The following is a 21,998-nucleotide window of genomic DNA, read 5'->3' as shown; positions in this document are numbered from 1 at the left end:
ATGCCTTCCTCAATGTGGGGAGTGTTAAGTGTGTACCCCATCATGGTTTAAGGGATTTCATACACTAGCTGGGCAGTGTACCAAGAGCCTTGCTGCACCAGTCCAATGCCCATCTAGTCCAGCATCCTATTCACACAGTGGCACCAGCTACTTATCAATGACCGATTGAAGCAACTCAGTTGAGAAGAGTGGATTGGCACTAGTAGCCAAGAAAGGTATCATTCAACCGCCTTCCAACAACATTAAGACACCGATGAACAGCTGCACCCCAGTGTGGGGCAAACAAAGGTGGGATGGGAGTTCTAATGACCTATCAGACCCTCAAATCAGCCTTGGGCAAAATTTCAAGTAGTAACCAGGCTATGTGTGCCTGTGCTTGCAGAGGGGAGGCCGAATATGCAGGGAACCTAGAAATCTGTTTGGTTAACATCAAATCACATAACAGTCCATTTGCTTTTGAGCCCGGCAGCTGCTGCAAATCAGAAGCCCGCTGCACACCAAACGCCAAACTATTTAAGCAAGCCAGTTCTGTGAATTGATTAGGGCATCTGAACACAGTGGGACTTGCTTCAGAGTAAACATAACCTGGAACTGGGCAGTAATGACATGATCCCCTGCCCCTGACCAATATGCCTTGATTTATTTATTTTTCGGTTGTTTCTTTACTGGGTCTAGAATCTAGAATTTCCCCACACATACACCTATTTCTTGCATCTGCACTTGCAGGCTCATGTTTGAAACTTCTCTCTCTCTACCAAGTATGTGCAATTCCACCTGTGAGCCGATCTGTCTCCCACCCCAAATAAATTTGATGCAGTTTCCCACCTAAAAAAGGAGGGGTGGGGAGAGGTCTTGACACAAGATCTTGAAGCAGCCATATTTTATTTTTGCAATCACAACAAAAATAGCAGAGGGAATGAACAAGCACTTGAGGGGCCTTTTTATGCACTAAGTGGCAGCCTGAACCCCACCTCCCTCACTTTGGGGATTTATATCCTTCCATATAATCCACAGAGCCTGCTGGGGGACTCCCTTGCCGCCGAGTCCTGCTGCTACCAATGGCTGCAGCCTATGACACTCTTTTGCCCCTTGGTTGACAACTAGGACAGATTTTGGCCCAAGGGTGCGAGTTGCTGACACGTAATCCAAAGCCATACTAGAAGAAGCAAAACAAAAACGAAAAACAAACCCCCAACTATGCCTACACTGTGAAAGAATGATATACATTTTTGACATCCATGAAGTTTGACGATTCATTCACATGTGCTATTTTATAAAAAAATAGATTTTGCACATTTTTTAATTTGGCACATCTGTGAGCTTAAGGGGTATATGTCAAGCAAAGAAGTACAATCATATTCACTTGGATGCCTACTCTGAACGTCAGCATTTAAAAACACACACACACGTACACACACAACCCCATCACATTTGAGTATATAAAGCTATGCACCAGATCATGACCACAAAAATGTCTACTCTGAATCAAACATCATCACCTTGAAACATTTTGTTAACATTCAAGTTTGCCATTCTATTTCTAAGGAAAAAACACAAACTGGTTTTCAAAACAGCAGGTCCCAACCTTGGATACCACATGTAGGTCTGAAATCATGTGAAATCAAGTTTACGCTCCTGTTAATGGATTCACTTTATATATATTTCACAGAAGGGAGAGGGAGAGGGAGAGGGAGAGGGAGAGGGAGAGGGAGAGGGAGAGGGAGAGGGAGAGAAAGACAGAGAGAGAGAGAGAGAGAGAGAGAGAGAGAGAGAAAGAGAGAGAGAGAGAGAGAGAAACCAACAGTCTTCTTGATTTAAAATCTAATTGCCTCTCACTGAGATGACTATTCAGTTCGAATAATAAAAAAAGTCTACAAGAAAAGGCACTAATGCTTCTGCAATTGGAACACCAGCCTCCCTGTTAAGAAGAAAAGCCACGACTGCTCTGAAGAAAGTGTTTAAGCTCTTACAGTTACATACAAAGTCTGTTTATGTCTCTACCTCTAAAGGTGAAGACAGATGTTATATCTGAAGAGCCGTGGAGCCAGAGGGCTCAGTCCTTCCCCAGCCGATTTCCCTGCGTCCACGCCCTGCCTGGCTTTTCTCTGCAACATGCAAAAAAGTGCCTGGAACAACAGCAAAGGGAGAAAGAAAGAAAGAAAGAAAGAAAGAAAGAAAGAAAGAAAGAAAGAAAGAGGCAGAAGTTCCCCTGGCAGACGTTGCTTCTTCCCCCTCCCACAATCACCAGGGAGGTGTTTGGTGGAGACCTGTCAGCACCTCACTGCAGTTCAAATCCAGTCAGGGTTAAGCGTCTTAAAAGTCCCAGGGGGTCTCCAATGGAGCCCTCAAACGCTTCCACTGAAATCAACCCGGCTTTGGACAGGACAGGGGTCAGGGCAGTACACTTCCAGCTTCTGCAATGGCGTCATGCTAAACACAACCCATAAAGGTAAGTTGCAGGCAGCGTTTGCACAAGCCAATCCCATTGCAGACCGCAGGTGCAGATGGCTGAATGCTCTTGTTAAATCCAACGCCATCCTTCAAATCGCTTAACTTTAGCTGGATTTTGATTCGGCTTTTTAAAACACACCCACCCACCCCTCCAGGTTTCTCACATGCACAGACAGCACAGTGAAATACCATTCATCTTCAGCAGCAATGCGTCGCTCATTCAGTAACTTGTCATCAATGTAGTCATTTCCTTCCAAGGACATATAGACACACTACTGACTCCAACAGGTTTCAACAGTTTCCTGGGAAGCTGAACTGGTGTGGGAAGTGTGTGGGGGGGGGGTGTGTGTCTTTTAATAGAAAGCCCTCAGCACTATTTCCAAACTGCAGTTCCCAGACTTCTTTAGGAGGAGCAACACATGCAGCCAATACGAATCTGTAGTGTCAATATCGTCTGGGAGAGTTTCCATGTCAAAACAGCCTGCAATTCCAAGCGCAGAAGGTTACGTCTCTTCAAAGCAACAAACAATTTTTTCAGCAGCCAAGGGGTGTGTGTGTCGCAGGACAATCACACGACATCACAGCCGTTAAGAGAGAGAAGGATCAAGTAATTTTTTTAAAAAAAATTAAAATAAACCCAGCAAAATAACCACATCCAAACTTTAGTTCCTCTACCCCCTTTTTTACTTTCCAAAATTGCTCTCGTGAAAGAAACCACTGCAGAAGTCGTCAATGTACAAGCTTATTCTATATTGCTTTCTACAGCCTACTGGAATGAAGGTCCATCTCATTCATTTCCAATGTGTATAAACGCAGGTAAAAATAAATATTAAGGGGGACACAAAATCTGACATCAATCTCAATTCAGCAGAAGTTAGTCACAACTGAGTCTTGTAAAAATCAAAAGAGAGGAAAAGACTGGGGCTTAAATCGTTTTATAGACTACCCAAAAGGCTTGAGGGCAAGTTAAGGTTCCTTTCCTGGATCCCAGATTCTGGCAGTGGGACACAAAGGGGTGGTCTCCAAGCCCTGCTGGGCCTAAGCGGCGTTGATTTCAAGGGGACTCAGTTGAGACTAGCTTTTCCTGAAGCAAGCCAGTCACGTGAAAGTATCATGTCTTGTCTTTCTGGCCTCTCTTTAGGCACTTCACTGGATCATTAATGCAAGAAGGTAAAGCTCTAAAAACCAAGACATTTGTGCCCTGAAGGGAAAAAGTAATCAGAGTAGTCAAGCAATGCAAGGACAGGACTCTCTTGGCTGCTTCTCTTTCCCAACAATGACATCTGCCCATGGGCACAAGCCAATCGGCCCACCACTGCTCTGGCACCTCCTCCGTTCATTTCTATGGAGCTTGCATGGGGTCTCCCCGGCTAAAAGGAAAGTGTAGAAGGGCTTGGGGACATCCGATTAAACAAACGCTTTGGTGCTCGAGTAGGAGCTGATTGTTCGCAGCAAACACTACCAAAGTTTGGGAAGGAGAAGCCATTTTTCACCGCGGCCATGTTGAGCGGGACATTTCAGCAGCGACTTGGTTAAGGAAAGGCTCGCTCTTCTGCTCAATATTGCACTTCCTTTGTTCACTCATGTCAACGTAGAGAAACATGATTCTTAGCTTGAAAATATTGCAGAGCGTTCTGAAAAATATTTGACGGGAATCCATTTCCCCAAAGCTTTAACTGAACACTGATATAATTACCCTTGAATTAAGAAGTAGGGTGGGGGGGATGACAGTGGAGCAAAAAGAGACTGCAACTCGGGGCCAAAGCACATTCTTCGTTTGCAGAAGGGTCCCAGGTGCAGTCTCCGACACTTTGAGTTAAAGGTTAGGGACGATCTTGACCCAAGACCTCAAGGAATCACTGCTGGTCAGAACAGACAAGTCTGACTCAGTAAAAGACAGCAAAGCTTTCAGGGGAGGGGGAAATCTAGCTAAGCGACTGATACATGCTCTGCATGCGAAAGGTCCTGGGCTCAATCCCTGCCATCTCCAGTTAAAACCATCTCAGGTAAGAGGGCTGGGAAGGACTTCTTCCCTCAACTTTGGAGGACCAGAACAGACAGGCCAGTGGCCTGATTCAGCACAAGGCAGCTCTTTACAGTTTTAAGAGAATGTGCTCTTGCAGATTGCTTTTTGGTTTCTTTGATCAGACGGCATGTGCGCGTACGTGTGCTGGATTTGCACGCATCACATTACCACCAGATCAATGAACCAGTTAAGGACGAACCTGGATTTCAAAACTTTTTAAAAAACCTCTTAAAGTCAAACTTCTGCAAGTTCAGATATCCCAAGTTAAACTGCCTTGCTGGCTGGGCAGTAAGTACCATTCAAGCATCATTCGGGTCAGCAGAAAGAGCAATTGTAGGCAACACAGAAGAATGCAATCCCTGAACTGATTATGTACAGTTGAAATGGATATGGTAGAAAACCCTCTTCATTCAGAAAAAAAGCATTTGAATGCTGTGTCTCAGTAGCACGCTGCAGGATTCGCAGCAGTTCTTTTCACATTAAAAAAAAAGGCAGACAATAGTTGCATCAGCTTTCACACAGCCTCCAAATTACTGCCAAAGTACTAAAATTCTAAGAAAACTCTAAGAATAAGCCAGTTGAGCACTTCAGTTTAAACACAGCACATACTGGATTCAGGAAAGCTGCATTAATATTCTAGAAAGAACTAAAAGGAGAAAATAAAATAAAATCCTTCGCTCTGGATTCCATTTGCAGGAAAAAGTGGGTAGGTACAGAATCTCAGAAGATGCACCAACAAGTGTTTTTCTTCCGAGTGTGAGAAGAAATAGCAAAAGAATCAAATATAACAAACCGTTTTAGGGTTTGTGACCAATACTCCAACTGGAAACAACTTAAGAAGTAGTGTTCCTCAGTGCTATTTTTGCTATCGTTAGTAATGTTAAGCATCAAGAAAAGAGAGGGGGGAAATATATAGATCATTGCACGTTAACCACCGCTAGGAAGGCGGCTTCAGCTTTTGATACTAGAGAATCCAATAACCTGATGCTACACCACAGGCAGGTGTTTCTGCACATCTGTTTGGAAGCTTTCTTCACACGCTTGCCACGAGGTTCAGGTCAAGTGGCGCGTAATGGCACGGAGGGCGTAAAGGAGTTCCGCCTGCATGCGCGCTTCCATCAGAAGAAGGTTCACGTGGACCTGCAGGAAAGATTCAAACAAAAAATGATGATGGCATCTTTCAAAAATACATAAATGCCGTAGCTCACCATGAAGTCGACCGAAGGGCATTTATACTTCTTTCAGCTTTATCGTTCCCAAGTTGAGATTGTGATAAATGGGTTTACCACTCATCAGACTGCAGCATCCCGCAGTGACTTGCGCATGTGAACAAGCCATCGCAGAGACAATCTTTTGTACTACCTTGTCATGCCGGTGTGTGTGGGTGTGTGGGAGTGTGGGTATTCAACAGAATCCAATGTGTTCATTTCCCCAGGGTGTTTCATAGTGGTGTGATGTGGAACCCCAAAGTTTCGCTCTTGGTGGCTGTGCAATGCAGAACTTCACATTAATGCAATATGAACTTTGGATTTATGGATATGGAAGCTTCCCTTCTTAACAATGCCATTTCTGCTGTTTACACATAGACACTTGTTCATGCATCCATCAATGAGACACTCACCTTCTCCGAGTGCTTGAACTGGCGCCAGTAGCTATCGTACATGCGCTTGGTAGTTCGCTCTGGGTAGCAGGTCACTGTCTTAATGTAAACCTTCAGGCTCCGTTCAAGTAACTGATTAACTTCTCCATAATCGTAGTCATCATACCTAAGCAAGATTAAGCCGGCCTGAATCTCTCTTTTCTGAGAATGCACATCTTAAAAAGAGCACCTTTCTACTGCACAATTGTTTTTAAAAAGCATATGCTGGGGTAAATCTGCCTGAAGATCAGATGATAAGTCTCCTAAAGCCAGGCTGGTATTGTTCAACTAGATTTGCAAAAGGAAGGGGGGCAAGACAGGTGGCTGACCTGTACAGCTCTTCCAGTAGCCAGCAGAACCAACATTTGGAACTGCACAGAGGCCACAAAGAATAATGCGCTGAATTGATTTGAATATAATTTACACCCTTGTAGATTCTTGGGGCCCAATTCACACTGTACATTTGACAGGCTTCAGATGATGACAACCACGACTCCCATCCTGAGCACACACACATTTCTATGGTGGAAATGGACTGCACAGCCCTTTGGCTTCCTGGAAGTCATTTTGAACAGCTAAGGGGAACTCAGAGGATTACTGTTCAATTAATTTCCAAATAACTGGTTATCAGATTTTTATACGCACCCTAGAGAAATCACTCGGGGGTCTTTGATTCCAGAACACATGTTGCATGAGTGTGTCTAAATTTACTGTTCTGCTTGGTTTAAGAATACTTTGTCCACCCCAACATCACCCATGTTGTCCCTGTATTTATGCTGATAAATACTGCAAACACCTTACAGGGTGGAGGGAAGACAAATGATTTTACCCTTTTATCCACTCTTTCTCCCTTCCACTTGAAATATGCTATTGTGAATGCTTAGGCCTGCACTAAGCAAAATGCAACCGCTGGTCCAATCCTAGCCCCCAACTTCATTCCTGAAACCAAGGACATGCAAGCCTCTTTAATATAAGCCGTAGCTGCATTCTGAACCTGAAGCACCCCAGCTACAGAATACCTCCAGAAGTGCACTTATCTAGCCGGATCAGTTGGTGACATACCTGATTCCAAACATACAGTGAACATAATTAAATAAAGCTCTTCTTAACATGGTTGTGTCAACATCTTCATGCGTGGCCATAGTGTTGTACGTGAGGCTATAGACCATTCGGAACTTCTCATCCAGGAGATGCCCAATGTCGGAATAAAGCCTGTTCACAAGGGAGAATCCATGGTTTTCCCAGGTATAGTCCTGCAAAAAAGCACGAAGACTACCAATTTGTACGTGGCATGTTTGAGCAGTACTGCAGAATGGTTTTGAAGACACACGATGCCGTTCTGCTGCTGAAGCAAAACAGCGGAGGTCACAATTTGTTGTGTGCCCTTGTGTGAAATGCATTGGGCAAGGGGGTCCCAATTTAGTCTGATTATGCACTTGTATCCAAATGCATACTTCTGATCGGAGGTGAAGCATTATCAAGAGAAGAAATTGTAGGAACCGTGTACCATCAGAATGTATATAAACTGTAAGTGCAAATTTATACGTAATAATAATTGACACAATGAAGTTATATTAGAATATGAAAACCAATTTATTTATTTTTAAAAACCAATAACTTTTCAATTCTAATGCAAAACCTTCTCTTTCTTGCTCTGAGATGAGCAAACTTGTTGTGATTTTGGGAATACCCAACTGATGTACTTGTTTATTCTCTACTGAAAGAACAGCGAGTCATGAACGCCTGTCTTGAATCAACTTTAAGTTGCACTGACCATTATGTGGAAGTTTTGAGCAGCTTAATTTTGGGAAATGACTTTTCAGCTGTGGTAACTGTGACAGGTATATTAAGAGTGAACATTAAACCCACGTAGATAATAGGGGTGTGCAGTGGCTTTGTTTGTACCTTGTATTACAAAGCAAATCAGGGTAATTTGGAGAAAGGCTCTTATGTTTTTCCAAGTCAGATTGCACTGTTAACAAGGCATTGTAAGACAGCCAGGGATTTCTGAAGCTTCCAAGGTGATATTTATTTTACTGAACTCAATCAGATCATGGGTGGCCCCAAACTGGGTGGATTATCTGCCTGATTTGGGATGAATTCTCCACTCCCTCAGCAGCCCCCATGCCCCATTCCACATTGTTCAGCGAATGTCCTCATGCCCCTGAGGCTTTTGGGGGGACATGCATGGCTGCAGGTGGGAAAAAGTCCCACAAACTTCCTTAAATTCACTTATGTCTAGATCCGAGCCGCTGCGATTTCTCCTGCGGTGAGCGTGCTATCTGGAAACTTTGCATTCTCACCTCATGCAATCAACCAACTGGTTTTTCAGAGGGTTACAAATGTAAGCTACACCATGTTAAACGCACCTGGGCTCGAAAAGTTGGAAGATGCTCCTCACCCCGCCTGGCAAAGTCTTTGTACCCAAAGCCAGGATCTTCAACGTAGCGTGAAACGTCGGCTGTGGAAACTATTTCATCATCAAATGCTGGCAAAGGAAAATATTGAAGCCAATTAAGTGTACTCTTCTCATTCCTCCTCCAAGATGTAAACCACTTAGAAGCTTCTTTTGTCAATTAAGCAGTATATAAATCTTGTCGATTAAAAATAAACAATAAGGTACTTTATGGGAAGTATTCTCTGGAGTGGCATTCCATTTTATTCTTCATGGCACTACTTCTACATACGGAAGTAAAGCAATGGCTCTGATTTGGGTTAGCCGCTTGACCTTTTAAAGGTCAGTGCCAGGAAAACAACAACAACAACAACAACAGAGGCCGCTGAAGATTTGTTCCCCACTGAATACACATAATAGAGGCTGAGGGCTGAATCCAATGCTAGTCCTACTCACTCGTTGAAATCAATATGACTAACTTATGTGCATTAATTTCAATGGGTCTACACCGGAATTGGATAGTGTGGCTGCCCCTGTTCTGAGCAATAACATTTCTGTAGAACCACAATAGACACCCACTTGCTGTGTCTTCTGGAAACAATCAAAGACATTTTTGTTCCAACAAGTTTTCCCAGCTAGGTGGCTTCTGCCATGAGTGTCTACTATGTATTGCTTTTAAACCTACCTATTGTGCTATATTGTTTTAAACTTTCTCTTTTTTTTGCATTTTCATTGCATTCTGTACATCATGTTGAGACATCTGAGGAGTGAGATTAATAACTAACTAACTAACTAACTAACTAACTAACTAACCAACCCTGAGGCAATGCAAGGAGCCGATAGGAAACAGACTGGAGATGTTCAAAGTAATCAAGAATGGAAGAGCCCTCCTGTGGTGCAATGGGCCAGTTTGTCTGGCTACCAACCCGAAGGCTGGTGGTTCTAGCCCACCCAGGGATGGCTGTGGGCAAAATTCCTGAATTGCGGGGGGTTGGACTAGATGACCCTCGGGGTCCCTTCCAACTCTAGAATTCTATTATTCTAAAAGACATTGTTTTAACTGTTTTAAGTCAAATTTTAAGTCAAATTTAAGAACCAGGTGATCATAAATATTATACTTGGTTAGTAGGAATACTGTGCAGTATATACATGCAATGGTATGGGACCAAGGCTTGGGGGTCTTGTGCTCTCCCACACTGCACACAGAAGCTTAGAGTTGAATAAGACCTTATGCACACAACGCCTGGGCAAGGAAGCCCTGCTCCTCGATGAATAGAATGGACCTCAGAGATCAGGGTTCAAATCCTCACTCAGGTATGAAGCTCACTGGGTGACTTTGGGCGAGTCACAGTGTCTAAGTCTAATCTACCTCACAGGGTTGTTGCAAGAATAAAATAGGGAGGGAGGGAGAAATGCATGCAAGCTTGAGCTCCTTGGAGGAAAGCTGGAGTAGACATTTAATTAATAAAACAGACCTAAGTCCAGAAAAGGGGATGGATAGGGACCAGCTAAACAGAGGCTACTTGAACAGGTATATGCACACATAAGCCTCAAATCACAGCAATGGTTGTGTATCATAGTGGGGTGTTTGCCTAAGCCCTGGGGCTCACTTTTAGAAGAGGAAAAGCCCCTGTAGAAGGACAGAGGTCCTTTCTCATGATGCCAATCCTGGGTTTCAAGATTGCCAGCCATTCACATGACAAGAGATGTCACAGCCTGAGCATGTCTGGCAGTAATCATTGTTAGCCCTGTTGAATTAGTAAGGCACAATCATGAACCACCCTGGCGTCATGCACTGTGGGATATCAGATGCACTGAAAAAAGAAATCCAGGCGACCCAACCCTTTAAATTAGAGCCATTTGGCTAGAGCGGAAGGGTTCAGCAAGTTGATTTATGGCTATGTAGCCAAGCACCATGGAAGAACTTCAGCAACACCAGTACTAAGGAAGGCCAGTTGCTGTCACCCAGAGATGATCTCCACCTCGTTGCCTCCTGCCTGCCAAGCGGCTTGAGCGCATTAATCACACTTCCGTCCGGAGAGCTGACTGCTGCAAAGTTACTGCAGTTGACCTTGATGGTCCAGCTTGGCTCACTTTCAGGAGCCCTAATGAGCCTGGGTGGGGAAAGTCTCCTGTGTCTACTGCTAGAAAAATCACTACCCCTGGGGGGGGGGGATCAGTTGATCCAAGAATCACAAGGCTGCCTTTATCCTCCCTTCTGGCTCATTAGCCAATCAAAACATAAATCTGTGTGGGAAGAAATCAGCTTGGCAACCATCCAAATAGGTCCTCAGTGCAGTTGGGGGGGAAATGAGCTATTGAGCCTGGGCTTATCCTTTGTTTCCTGGTTCCTGCAATCTGTTTTGAACTAATGCAGAAAGGAGGTCCATGCCTGCTTCTGCTTCTTTTAATGACTAGGCTATTAGACGCTGACTGTCAGGGGTGAAATAATTTCCACCTTAAGGTTCCTTGCTTTCTTTTGAACTCTTCCATTCTAAGAGGCACAAGGAGATTTTTGGTTCACAAAATAAAAAACGGACCACTTTCTAACTGAGTTTCTTAGGCTGTGTTAGCCACCAGTCACTTTCGAAATCTAAAATCTTTCGCAATATCTTTAAATTAACTCTTCAAGCATCATGTGCGTCTGGATTGGTTTCAACATAAGATTGTCTGGTGCTGATGTGCCATTTTGGTCTTCAACAGTTGCCCGCCAACCTTTTTGGTTTTCCCAAGACTGCCACCTTCCTCTATGGCTACAGCATTTTAATGCATCACTCAACTGGCCCCGTGTTGGGTTGAACTGGGACTCACCTGGAAACACAGGACTCAAGCAGCACAGAAGTGTGATGCAGAAAGTGATCTAAGGTGTTAAATTCAAGGTCAAACTCTCCACCCAGCAAATGTTCTGCTAATAAATGTCAACTCCACCTGAACCAGATGTCAAAACCACCATTCTACTTCAGACACTAACATCTGAACAATTATGGGCATTTCGCTTGCAGCTCTGACAAGTTCTCTTTCTCTAAACATTTATAGCATGGATGCAATAAGAAAAAGGTATTTTCTATATGCACATACGCTTATAAGCTATTGGGGCATCCAAAGCAAATATTATTGCTGTTAAAACAGGCATACATGTCACAAAGATGGCTCAGTTATTCATGTCAAGTGTGTAAAGGCCACTCTGAAATCTTCTCAAGGTCCCAAATAAACCTCTTTCCTAAGGATTATTTACCTACAGAAGAAGGCCCTGTGGATCAGCCTTCTAGATATTATTGTGCTGCTTCAGCCACAGGTGGTTAATCAGCCTGAGAATGTTCCAAAACTCTCCACAAGTTTATTTCGTTTTTTAACAGTAACATGTCAGAAAAAAGGCTAAACTAGAGGCTGTCAAGCTACTTTTCTATGGGCAAGTTGTTGTTCTTCTAACAGGTGAGCAATCATAGCTCTGTTGGTAGAGCATGAGACTCTTACAATCTCAGGGTGGTGGGTTCAAATCCCACATTGGACATTGCAGGGGGTTGGACTATTAGATAATCCACGGGGTCCCTTCCAATGCTTCAATTCTTTGATACTATGAAACAGGCAGCCTCTGACCTAGTGTGGGATATAGCTGTATTCCAGGTAAAATGGATTCCTCTGCATGTATAACTTGGCTCCAATCAAACATCAAAAAGTGGAATGCTTGTTTGCCTTTTCAGCTGTTTTTATTTAACTTGGTTTGGTTGTTTTTTTTGCTCTTCAGCAAAACCTCTGAAAACTGGATTAAACGAAAGCAACTAAAATGGAAAGGAGCAGTACCTTCAGTGACAACCAGGAGGCTCTCAGTCTTTTCCTTTTCAAAGCGAGTATCCATTTCCTCCTGAGAGGCCTCCTCGTCCTCCTTCTCCTCCTGCAGCCTTTTCATTCTGTCCATCAGGGCCTCCAGCTCACTTAAAGAATCTGAGATCTAGAAACACATCACATCCTTCAGGATTGAATACAGATCATTCTCTCTCCAGCCCCCGGTTCCATACTCAAATTTTTGGGGAGACGCTCAGGTCTGTGCACTGCATGCACTAACAGATTTAAAATCGCACCAAGTTTTGTGCACTGCCTAAATCGTGCAAACGTTCCTGGGGCCCATTAAAGAATCCTACCAATCTGATCCAGGCACTCCTCTGGCTAACGGAATTTCAGCAGGCATTGCCCACAGATGTTTAAGTGTATTGTAAAAGCAGTTAAGAGAAAGGAACTTCCTTTCTGTTTTAAAATGAAAGCAGAGAACCTCCGGAAGCTTGTTTTTGGGTCTAGAATCACTTTCTGTGTTTGCAATGCAGCTGCAGAACCCACAAGCTCTGACCATACCCAGCCCGTTCCTTTAGTTCTTTTGTGCCAGGCTCTTCTTTGCAAATTCCAATCCAATATGCTGTTGTGCATTTGCCAGTTCAGCCCCTAAGAGTCCGCACACTGTCACTTTTGCCTCCAATCTACCTGTATCACTTTACTCTAAGCCAGTCAAACAATGATATCTGATCCCCCCCCCCTTTTTAGTATCCCAAAGAGGTTGTGACACATCATTTGAGAAAACTACTTTTCTTTTCATAAGTAAGTCACTATTACAGCATGAAAACCATTCGTTACCTCTGCCTACTGACGTTTCGTAAACGTAATAGCATGATTTATACGGCCAGCAGAATCCTTGGTAAGGAATGCGAAAGCCATCTTAGAAATGGCAATTTTTAGTCGTCTGGAAGAACCCAAGAGCTCTTTGTAGCTCCTTCCTCTAGAAAGGTTTGCTGTTTAGGGCTATACAAAAGGGTCAGGCTCTGGTTGGAACAGGATGGAACTAGACTGTTGTCACTTGGAATAAAAACGGTAGCAGAGGAGAATTTGGTCACCCTAAGGATGAGGGTGAAAATGTTTATGATCATCCAGATGTTGGGAGGAGAAGAACTGAGCAACAGAGAAGAAAGGAGTAACATGATCCTCCCATGTTCTGGCATGGGTCTGCCCCCCCCAGCAACCCACTGATTCCTCCTGACCTCACATGGCTATTAAGTGCTTTCAGATGCAACCTCAGACATTGCATGGGCAACAGAATAAGGCTCTTTTAAAGACTGCCTGTCATTTTGCTGGTTCCAGTGAAGACACCAAGGTGTGGGGAACTAGGGCTGGGAGGGAGGAGCGAAGTAGTGTTCAATCAATTCTTTATGGCCGTAGACCAGCAGTAGCAAAGTGGTGTTCCGGTGAGAGTTTGCACCACTTACAATTTGCGAAAGAAAAATGTATTTCATGTTAGTGCTGCGTTTGCAGTCTAGTGTTGCTTCCCCTCCCCTGAAACGGACATCTCGATTCTATCCTGCAGAGCTAGCTTGCCTCACAACTGACCTCCCTTTCGGATCTGCCCGCAACACCCCACCCAACTCGGATCCTAATTCTTCTGGGGTTTGCGTTTCAGCTCCCTATTCCCCAGCCCTGACAAACACAGGAAAAAGCTGATCTCTCAACCACAAGCAGTAAACGCACCTCCTCTCCACCCTGCAAACCCCTTCCAAAAAAGTAAGAAAAAAAAGTGGGACAAGCAAAATGGGAATTAAAGAGAGAGAAAATCTGGCAACACTAACCCCAAAGTTGTTACTTATGAGGGACGCGTTTTCGATGTTGTTGTCGTTGGCAAGGTCGCAGACACAGAAGTTGTTAACTGATATGAGCCTGTAGCCGTTTGAGGTATCAAGATCTCTCTCTGGATTGATGCCACTACCAAAGACAAAGCTTGCCAAGGCATGGTAGTGTGCCAAGAGGACCACAGCATGCACCAGTTCCGGAAGAGACCAATTATTTTCCCCGGTCTTGACAAGTTTCTGAAACGGATGAAAAAAGGAAGACATATGCATATATGTTAGATGCAGACACAGGAAGGAGACGGAATATTCCAGTGGCAGGAAGGCAACAGTTATCTAGTCTCTTCCAAGTTTCCATTTTGAGAGGGGTAAGTTGGGAGCATCAACATCAAATGATGCCAGAAGGCTGCCAAGTCACAAGGGAAAATGTTTTACAGCATGCTATGGTTTAAAAGAAAATTGTATGAAAATGATATATCGATGGCATCTAACACCAAGTAAACTTGCAAAAATGTATAAAACCAAATCAGATGAGTGTTGGAAATGTAAAGAGAAAAAAGGTTCTTTTTATCATATGTGGTGGTCTTGTAGGAAGGTTAAGGGAAATGTTATACAATGAAATGAAAAGGATGTCAAAAATAACGTTTGTAAAAAAATACCCAGAAGCCTTTCTCTTGGGAATTATAGGGATAGAACTACCTAAATTGTATAGAAATTTATTCATGTACGTGACTACAGTGGCAAGAATGTTACTTGCCCCGAAATGGAAAGAAAAAGAAGTCCCAGAGAAGGAAGAATGGATACAAAAACTTATGGAATACCCAGAAATGGCGAAACTTACCAGAAGAGTAAGAAATCAAGATAACAAACTTTTTATAAAAGAATGGAAATGGCTTATTGAATATTTACATATATATTGTAAACAAACAGAAACACTGGCCAGGATTTTTGTAATAACCTGAAGCTACATAAGGGTATATATGTAAAGAAGATAAATAAATGAGCATGTTAAGTTAATTTGGATATGCAGAAGATATTAAAAATAAATTTAAGGAACCACAGAAAGAGGGGGAAAGAAGTCAAGTTTTAAAATGTCAAAATGATTTTAAAATCAGTGAAATGTATAAATAAGATATTTTTTTTAAAAAGTCACAAGCAAGCACTATTTAAGCGCTACCATCCTTTTCCAACCCTTACCTTTTTCTGGGCAACAGATGGGAAGGCCATAGCTCAGCGACACGAGCATCTGCTTTGTATACACATTATCCCAAGGTCAATCTGTACCAAATCCAGGTAGGACTGGGAATGTCCCCTGCCTGACACCTCGCAGAGCCACTGCCAGCCAGTGTAAACATTACTGAACTAGATATACCAAGGTGGACCACTGGCCTAAGGCATTTTCCTATGCTCCTATGGGCTCTTGTGCCTTTAACCAGGATTCTAAGTGGCCGTTTCTGTATCCTGGATGCTCTTTTTAAAAAATCACTGACTTCTCTCTCTCCCCCTGTTATTGCTTGAGCAAAAACTACCTAGCCATTACACCACTCTTCTGAAAAAAGCTTAAATAGGATTCCTAGGCAGGCCCACTGCAGAAGAAAGTCCCTACAAAGAAATTGGCTCCAAGGACCTCACGCAAACAAACCCAAGCCAAGTTCACCAGGTTAAAAAAGAAGACGTTCGAATGAGATTCTCTCCTTCCCAGATCTAATTCCTTTTAAAAAACAACAACGCACACATAAACACCGTAGTAATTTACACATATGCAAATACTGGAGCGTTTCTCATTTGTAGTAAATACCTGAATGTGCTCTTTTGAAACTAGCCAGGGTCGATGTGCAAGAAGCTTATTGATTTCATTCAGGTTTTTCAGTCTTTGTGGAACGTATTCCAAACCATTCAGCCATTCTGGGATCCCTCCAGTCTTCAGGAACTCATCCACATGCATGTTTATAAGGTAGGAACACTGGTGCCTGGCAGCAGCCTGGAGTCGGAAACAAAGATGAAAGTGAGCTGACTGAAACCTGCCTACTCTCCTTGAGGAAAGGAGGAGAGCGCAGGCACAAGAGAGAAAAATGCATTGTCATAAAGGTGGAGAACCACGCATTAAACACATGTGCAAGAAATTCCAGTTCATTTTCTCTGACAGAATGGCAGTTGATAGAGCAAGAGACCTGTTTTGAAAAGCATTATTTTTAAAACCAAGCAAGCGATAAATGTGCATACTGAACATCTGCAAGCATGCCCTAGCGAGCAGCCAGGACACTCCCAGCCAAATCCCTAGTTCAAATCTTGCCGTGAATTCAAAATGTGGCCTTGGGAAAGCCACCAGCTTTCAGCCTCAGTCCTCCCCTCTGCACTATGGGGATAAGAATATTGATTCATTTTTACAGGACTTCATAGATTGTTGTTGACAGACTACTATATGTGAAACACTTTGAACATTTGAACACTAAGTAATATATTTTGACTACTTGCAGGATTTGGCTATTTAAGGACTATGCTTTGCATTTTATTTATTTTAAATAGAAATTTAAAGAGGCGCAGGTGGTGTGTGGTGGCTCAACTGCTGGGCCTGGACTGGAGAAGTTTAAGTTCAGATCCTTACTAAGCCATGACATATTCCAGCCAGGCAAGAACACAAAGACACCTGGTGTGGAAAGCAAGGCCAATGAGGGGAGTGCTCTGAGGAGAGATCAAACAGCCAGACAGAGAGGCCTGGGGGACCACATTCTGCCTTGGGCCTGAGGTTCCAAAGGAAGCAGATCACTGCTGAGAATTTATAAATTTATTCTGTAAATAAATAAAATTTCTTTACTGAATAACTAAATCCATATAATTTATTCAGAGCGCAGCTCTGAGTGTTCCTGTGTGTGAAATATATATTTTATAATAGTATCCGGCACATAGTCCATGTAATTGATCGCAGGGAAGCAATTTCATTTATGGCTGGATGTCAGTCACCTTGGGATGCAAGCTGTGGTATAAATCCCTTAATACTCTGGGATTGGTGCCTTTCTTCTGAAGCCAGACTCGATCCTGCCTCAAGTCCAGCTGCTGGAATTTAAAGCTCTTAAAAATGCCAGACTTGTGAGATATCACCCTTTTTCTTTTCTTTTTAAACCCTCACAAAGTGAAACAAATAAATGTTGGTTTGATTTACAGAAGTGCTGGAAAGGATACAAGTGTCAACTACAACCGGGAAGGAAACAAGAAGAGGTAGAGTTTCTGAGTACATACCATGATTGCAATGTAGTGCCGGTAGGGCAAAGGAAGAGGCCCGTCCATACGCAACATATAGAACTGGCTGCGAAGGAAAGACTCCAGGTATTGAGTGTGTAAACTCATGACCTGGGTGATGTTGTCTAGGCGGCCCGATGTAGAATATTCTTCCACAAGCAGGTGCATGCGTTCATTCAGACTGTTGGCTTGGATAACCTACAGGGAACATAAGCAAAACAAGCTAGCTAGGGAAGATACTTACCTCTATACTGTACTATAATCAGCCGTACCAACAGGCTAAAAAACAGTTTCTATCCGTGGGCTGTTAAGCTGCTGAATGGAAAATAATATAGTGCAACTGACTTTTGGGGTTGGTGTGTTGTGCGACAAGCACACAGAGTGTAATGAGATTGAGTGTTTTTTTTGGGGGGGGGGGAAGGCTCGGTTAATTTCATTAACAGATTGTACATTGACAATAAAGGTGGTATTATTATTATTATTATTATTATTTTCATCACCTTTTTTATGAGACCCTCAAGGAGTTGACCATTTCAAAAACAAACAACTACAACAAACTACGTTCAATTGTTCGTTTACTCCATCTCTGTAGAACTTGTTGGTGAGATAGCCTCTACAGAATACCTACTTTATTAAAGCGTTTTTAACCATTCTGGGCATCCAGAAATCTTTTTAGCAAATAAACATTCAGTAGAAATTAAAGCCTGCAGAAACATACAACAGAATGCATGCTTGCATGCCCAAGAAGCTGGCATAAAGAACGCAGGTGTAAGCGTATGTTTACACCAGATCCAAGCCCCTCCAGTGCCTAAGCCTGGCAGAGGAAAAACAAGTCTTTAAATCAGTGTTCTATGCTAGGTTGCCAGGTCAAGTGACTGAGCTGAACAGGTGAGTTTCCTAGGTGAGTTTCCTAGGCGAGTTTCCCTTCTGGAATTCTCATCCAAGAAATTTAAGCCAAGCCGTCACCTGCCTGATATAAACCTGGGGTCAAAGCTGTTTAGACACTCAGGAAGAAACATAGGGTGCAGGGGGGAACATCATTCAACAGGAATCTGTCCCGTCATCATTAAAGCACATTTAAGGTGCAGGAAATAAACTTACTTCCTTTTCTGGTATAAAGGCACTTGGTCCTCTTGTCAAAGGCAGAGACACTCTGATTTTCTTTTCCTGCAGAAGAAATAGCAGATGCAAGAATTACCATGCTTTCAAAATATTAGGCCTAGAAAGCCTGCCCTATATTGAGTCAGACCATTGATCCATCTAGCTCAGTACTGTCTCCACTGACTTGCAGTAGCTATCTTCAGGGTTTCAGGCAGGGAACATTTCCTGCCCTATTTGGAGGCGCCAGGGATGAAACCTGGGACCCTATGCATGCAAAGCAGATGCTACAGCCCTTCCCAGGCAAAATGGGCAAGGTTGTTTCTTCACTGAATTCTGTATGAAGAGATGGAACAGTTCTAGAAGATAAGCCTTAAGAGGAACGGTTGAAGCAGCTGGGTACGTTTAGCCTGGAAAAGAGGAGACTGAGAGAAGGTATGATAAAGGTAAAGGGACCCCTGAGCATTAGGTCCAGTCGTGACAGACTCTGGGGTTGCGGTGCTCATCTCGCTTTACTGGCCGAGGGAGCCGGCGTACAGCTTCTGGGTCATGTGGCCAGCATGACTAAGCTGCTTCTGGCGAACCAGAGCAGCGCACGGAAATGCCATTTACCTTCCCGCCAGCGCAGTACCTATTTATCTACTTGCACTTTTTGGCGTGCTTTCGAACTGCTAGGTTGGCAGGAGCAGGGACCGAGCAACGGGAGCTCACCTCGTCGTGGGGATTCGAACCGCCAACCTTCTGATCGGCAAGTGCTAGGCTCTGTTGTTTAACCCACAGCGCCACCCGCAGCCGTCTTCAAATATCTCAAGAGCTGTCACATGGAAGATGGAGGAAGCTTCTTTTCTCCTGCTCTAGAAGGTAGGACTCAAACCAATGGCTTCAAGCCACAAGAAAGGAGATTCCAACTAAACTTATGGAAAAACTTTCTGATGGTAAGAGCTTTTTGACAATGGAACGGTCTCCCTCGGGAGGTTGTGGACTCTCCTTCCTTGGAGGTTTTAAAGCAGAGGTTGGATGGTCATCTGTCATGGTGATTCCTGCATTGCAGGGGGTTGGACTAGATGACCCTTGGGTCCCTTCCAAGATTCCATGATTCTGACCTGTATGGCCTGGCCCCTCCTCCTGCTGTGGGGCTGGGGCAAATATTCACCTACCATGCAGTACCTCTAAGAACATCCACAGCACGTCAATTTCAAATAGCACTACCTCAAATCATCAGGTATGACATACTGAATAGAATGGGTGGTGCTTTTAACACTAGAAGAGGACAGAGCTTGGAAAATACCCAGAGGAGGAGCAACAGCTAGACTATGAATTCCTAGGATGCTGGAAACCAGTCCAGCTTGCCAAGCAAGCTCCCCACTATGTAGCTTGCAGCATGGTCAAAACAATGATCCCAGCAAGAAGCCACTCATTTTAAATATCTGTTTTTATACGCTTTTTTTTTTTTTTTTAAGAAAAATGTTTACTCCAATGGAATTTACAGAGAGAGGTGATAATCGTACACCATTAATATAAAACCACACTCTGTAAATTAGGGAGAGGTGAATCCGTCCATTTAGCTTTACTTCAGTTTCTCATTTTTCCAAATCTTAAATCAACTTAACTGAACAGTGGTACCTCGGGTTAAGTACTTAATTCGTTCCGGAGGTCTGTTCTTAACCTGAAACTGTTCTTAACCTGAGGTACTACTTTAGCTAATGGGCCTCCCGCTGCCACCGCACTGCTGGAGCACGATTTCTGTTCTCATCCTGAAGCAAAGTTCTTAACCCGAGGTACTATTTCTGGGTTAGCGGAGTCTGTAACCTAAAGCGTATGTAACCCAAGGTACCACTGTATTTCCACATCCGCTTGCAGCTTTTTTTAAAAAAAGCCTCCATGAAAATTCATCAACAGTTTAGTGCAGATTCCCCCTAATAGTTATTTGTACGCAATTTCGCCTAACTCAGTATTTCCGCAAAACAATATGTTATGCACCCCTGCCTGAAAGCAATCCTACTCACCACAGGTGACCAGGCCATCTGCAAGCCTGCTGTAAGACTGGACAAAAGAACCCAAGGGGTTTTTGTTTTTTTTCACATATGGGCAGAGAAGCACATTCTACACACATAAGCAATTTGTTTAAGGGCTTCAAAAGTCATTAACAACGCTGCAGTTCTTGGAAAGTTATCAGAAAAATATATTGTAGCAAGTTCCAAAAAGAAGAGGGGAGGGCAGAGAAGGAAGTGAAGCCCTGCCAAGTTAACACAAACACACACACACGCACGTTATGTCAAGCTTCTTGGACAGAAAAGGCAGAAACGCATGAAGAACTAATGCAAATTGTTTCCCAAGTGGTGAAGATTTTGGACGAGGAAACATACAGAAAAGCACAACCAAATGCTTGCTGCCTGGGAAAACAGCAAGTTGTAGGCTGGCCACCCGTTTATATAGCTTCTTTTTGCAACAACTGAGCCAGGAATGGCTCGAGTTCTCTTTGCCTGATACTTTCCCACTCAATTCAAAACAAGTTCTGATTTAATTTAATTAACACGTTGAGTAATACGCTGCCCTGGCTGTGCAAGTAGATGTCTCCTCATCTCACTGCGCAGGGAACTAACTATGTCGTTCTTCTTAACCCTTTACCAACCGCACCTTCATGGGTTTCCATGAGCTGGGGACCTCACGTTGTGTTCCGCTGCCTCCGCATGATCCTGGCATCAACTTCAGACTGCCAGTATTTTGTGGGAGGGATTCAAGTGCACACAAGAAACTTAGATCTGGGCAATTAAAGTGAATTAGTTGTACCTGAGATGAGCAGATAATAACCTCCGATGTTATTAGGCTCTTGTGTTTGTAGGGGGGAAGAGTTCTAGGGTTTGCTGCTGGGCAGACCTATTTATTAAACACCACCAATTCCCCCCCAAAGAAAGTTGACAGGGTGAAAAAATTGACCCTGATGCTTATTATGTACTATTAAGTATTCTTTCAGCATTATGCATTATTATACATTGCTAATTATTATGAACCGTGTTTATATAATTATATTCTGCTTTTTGTATTTAATGAAGATTATGCTATGTATTTGCATTAGATGGTTTATGTTGCTATGCTGTAAAAAAAAAGAGGTGGCCTTTTGAAGAAGGGTGGTATATAATTTCTTAATGGTTATTATTATTATTATAATAATGCTCTGCTGCTGTAGCACAGCAAATCTACTTTTAAAACAAAACAAAAACACTTCTCCCTTGAGAGGTTGTGGGCTCTCCTTCCTTGGAGGTTTTTAAGCAGAGGCTGGCTGGCCCGTCTGCCATGGATGCTTTTGTTGACATTCTTGCATTGTAAGGGGGCTGGACTAGATGACCCTCGGATCCCTTCCAACTTTTAAGATTCTATGATTTTGTGTCCATGACATATCCTTCTCTCTCACAGTTCCACTTCCCCACTGAAAATCTCCCCCTTGCAGCCTCCACTCTGTAAACGAGAAGAGGAGCCAGTGGTCAGAAACTGAAGACATGTGGTTGGAGGTGGGGATTTCTGTGGAGCTCCAAGATACTCTCTGGAACA

The 21,998-nt window shown here is 43.3% G+C and overlaps 1 protein-coding gene across 2 annotated transcripts in view; it reads right to left on the bottom strand.

Annotated features, from left to right (window-relative positions):
* The window catches only part of SESN3 (sestrin 3), a 65,805-nt gene that overhangs the window by 3,914 nt on the left and 39,893 nt on the right, over positions 1-21,998 (bottom strand). The window contains exons 2-10 of one of the 2 annotated variants that reach the window (XR_014563613.1): positions 18,453-18,518; positions 17,352-17,549; positions 15,913-16,095; positions 14,118-14,354; positions 12,313-12,460; positions 8,486-8,604; positions 7,179-7,369; positions 6,099-6,243; positions 5,087-5,617 (exon numbers count right to left, since the gene is read on the bottom strand). Coding sequence is in view for 1 of the 2 variants with exons in the window: in XM_083736917.1 (XP_083593043.1) it covers positions 5,531-5,617; positions 6,099-6,243; positions 7,179-7,369; positions 8,486-8,604; positions 12,313-12,460; positions 14,118-14,354; positions 15,913-16,095; positions 17,352-17,549; positions 18,453-18,518 (1,374 nt within the window). In the remaining variant the exon portion in view is untranslated. Of the gene's footprint in view, positions 1-3,097; positions 5,618-6,098; positions 6,244-7,178; positions 7,370-8,485; positions 8,605-12,312; positions 12,461-14,117; positions 14,355-15,912; positions 16,096-17,351; positions 17,550-18,452; positions 18,519-21,998 lie in introns of those variants that run through there. The other variant, XM_083736917.1, reaches the window with a different exon arrangement.

Source organism: Podarcis gaigeae (genome assembly GCF_964106915.1).
Source record: "Podarcis gaigeae genome assembly, chromosome: 4".
In the NCBI taxonomy this organism is placed as follows: domain Eukaryota; kingdom Metazoa; phylum Chordata; class Lepidosauria; order Squamata; family Lacertidae; genus Podarcis; species Podarcis gaigeae.
This window is presented reverse-complemented; position numbering and strand designations above follow the sequence as displayed.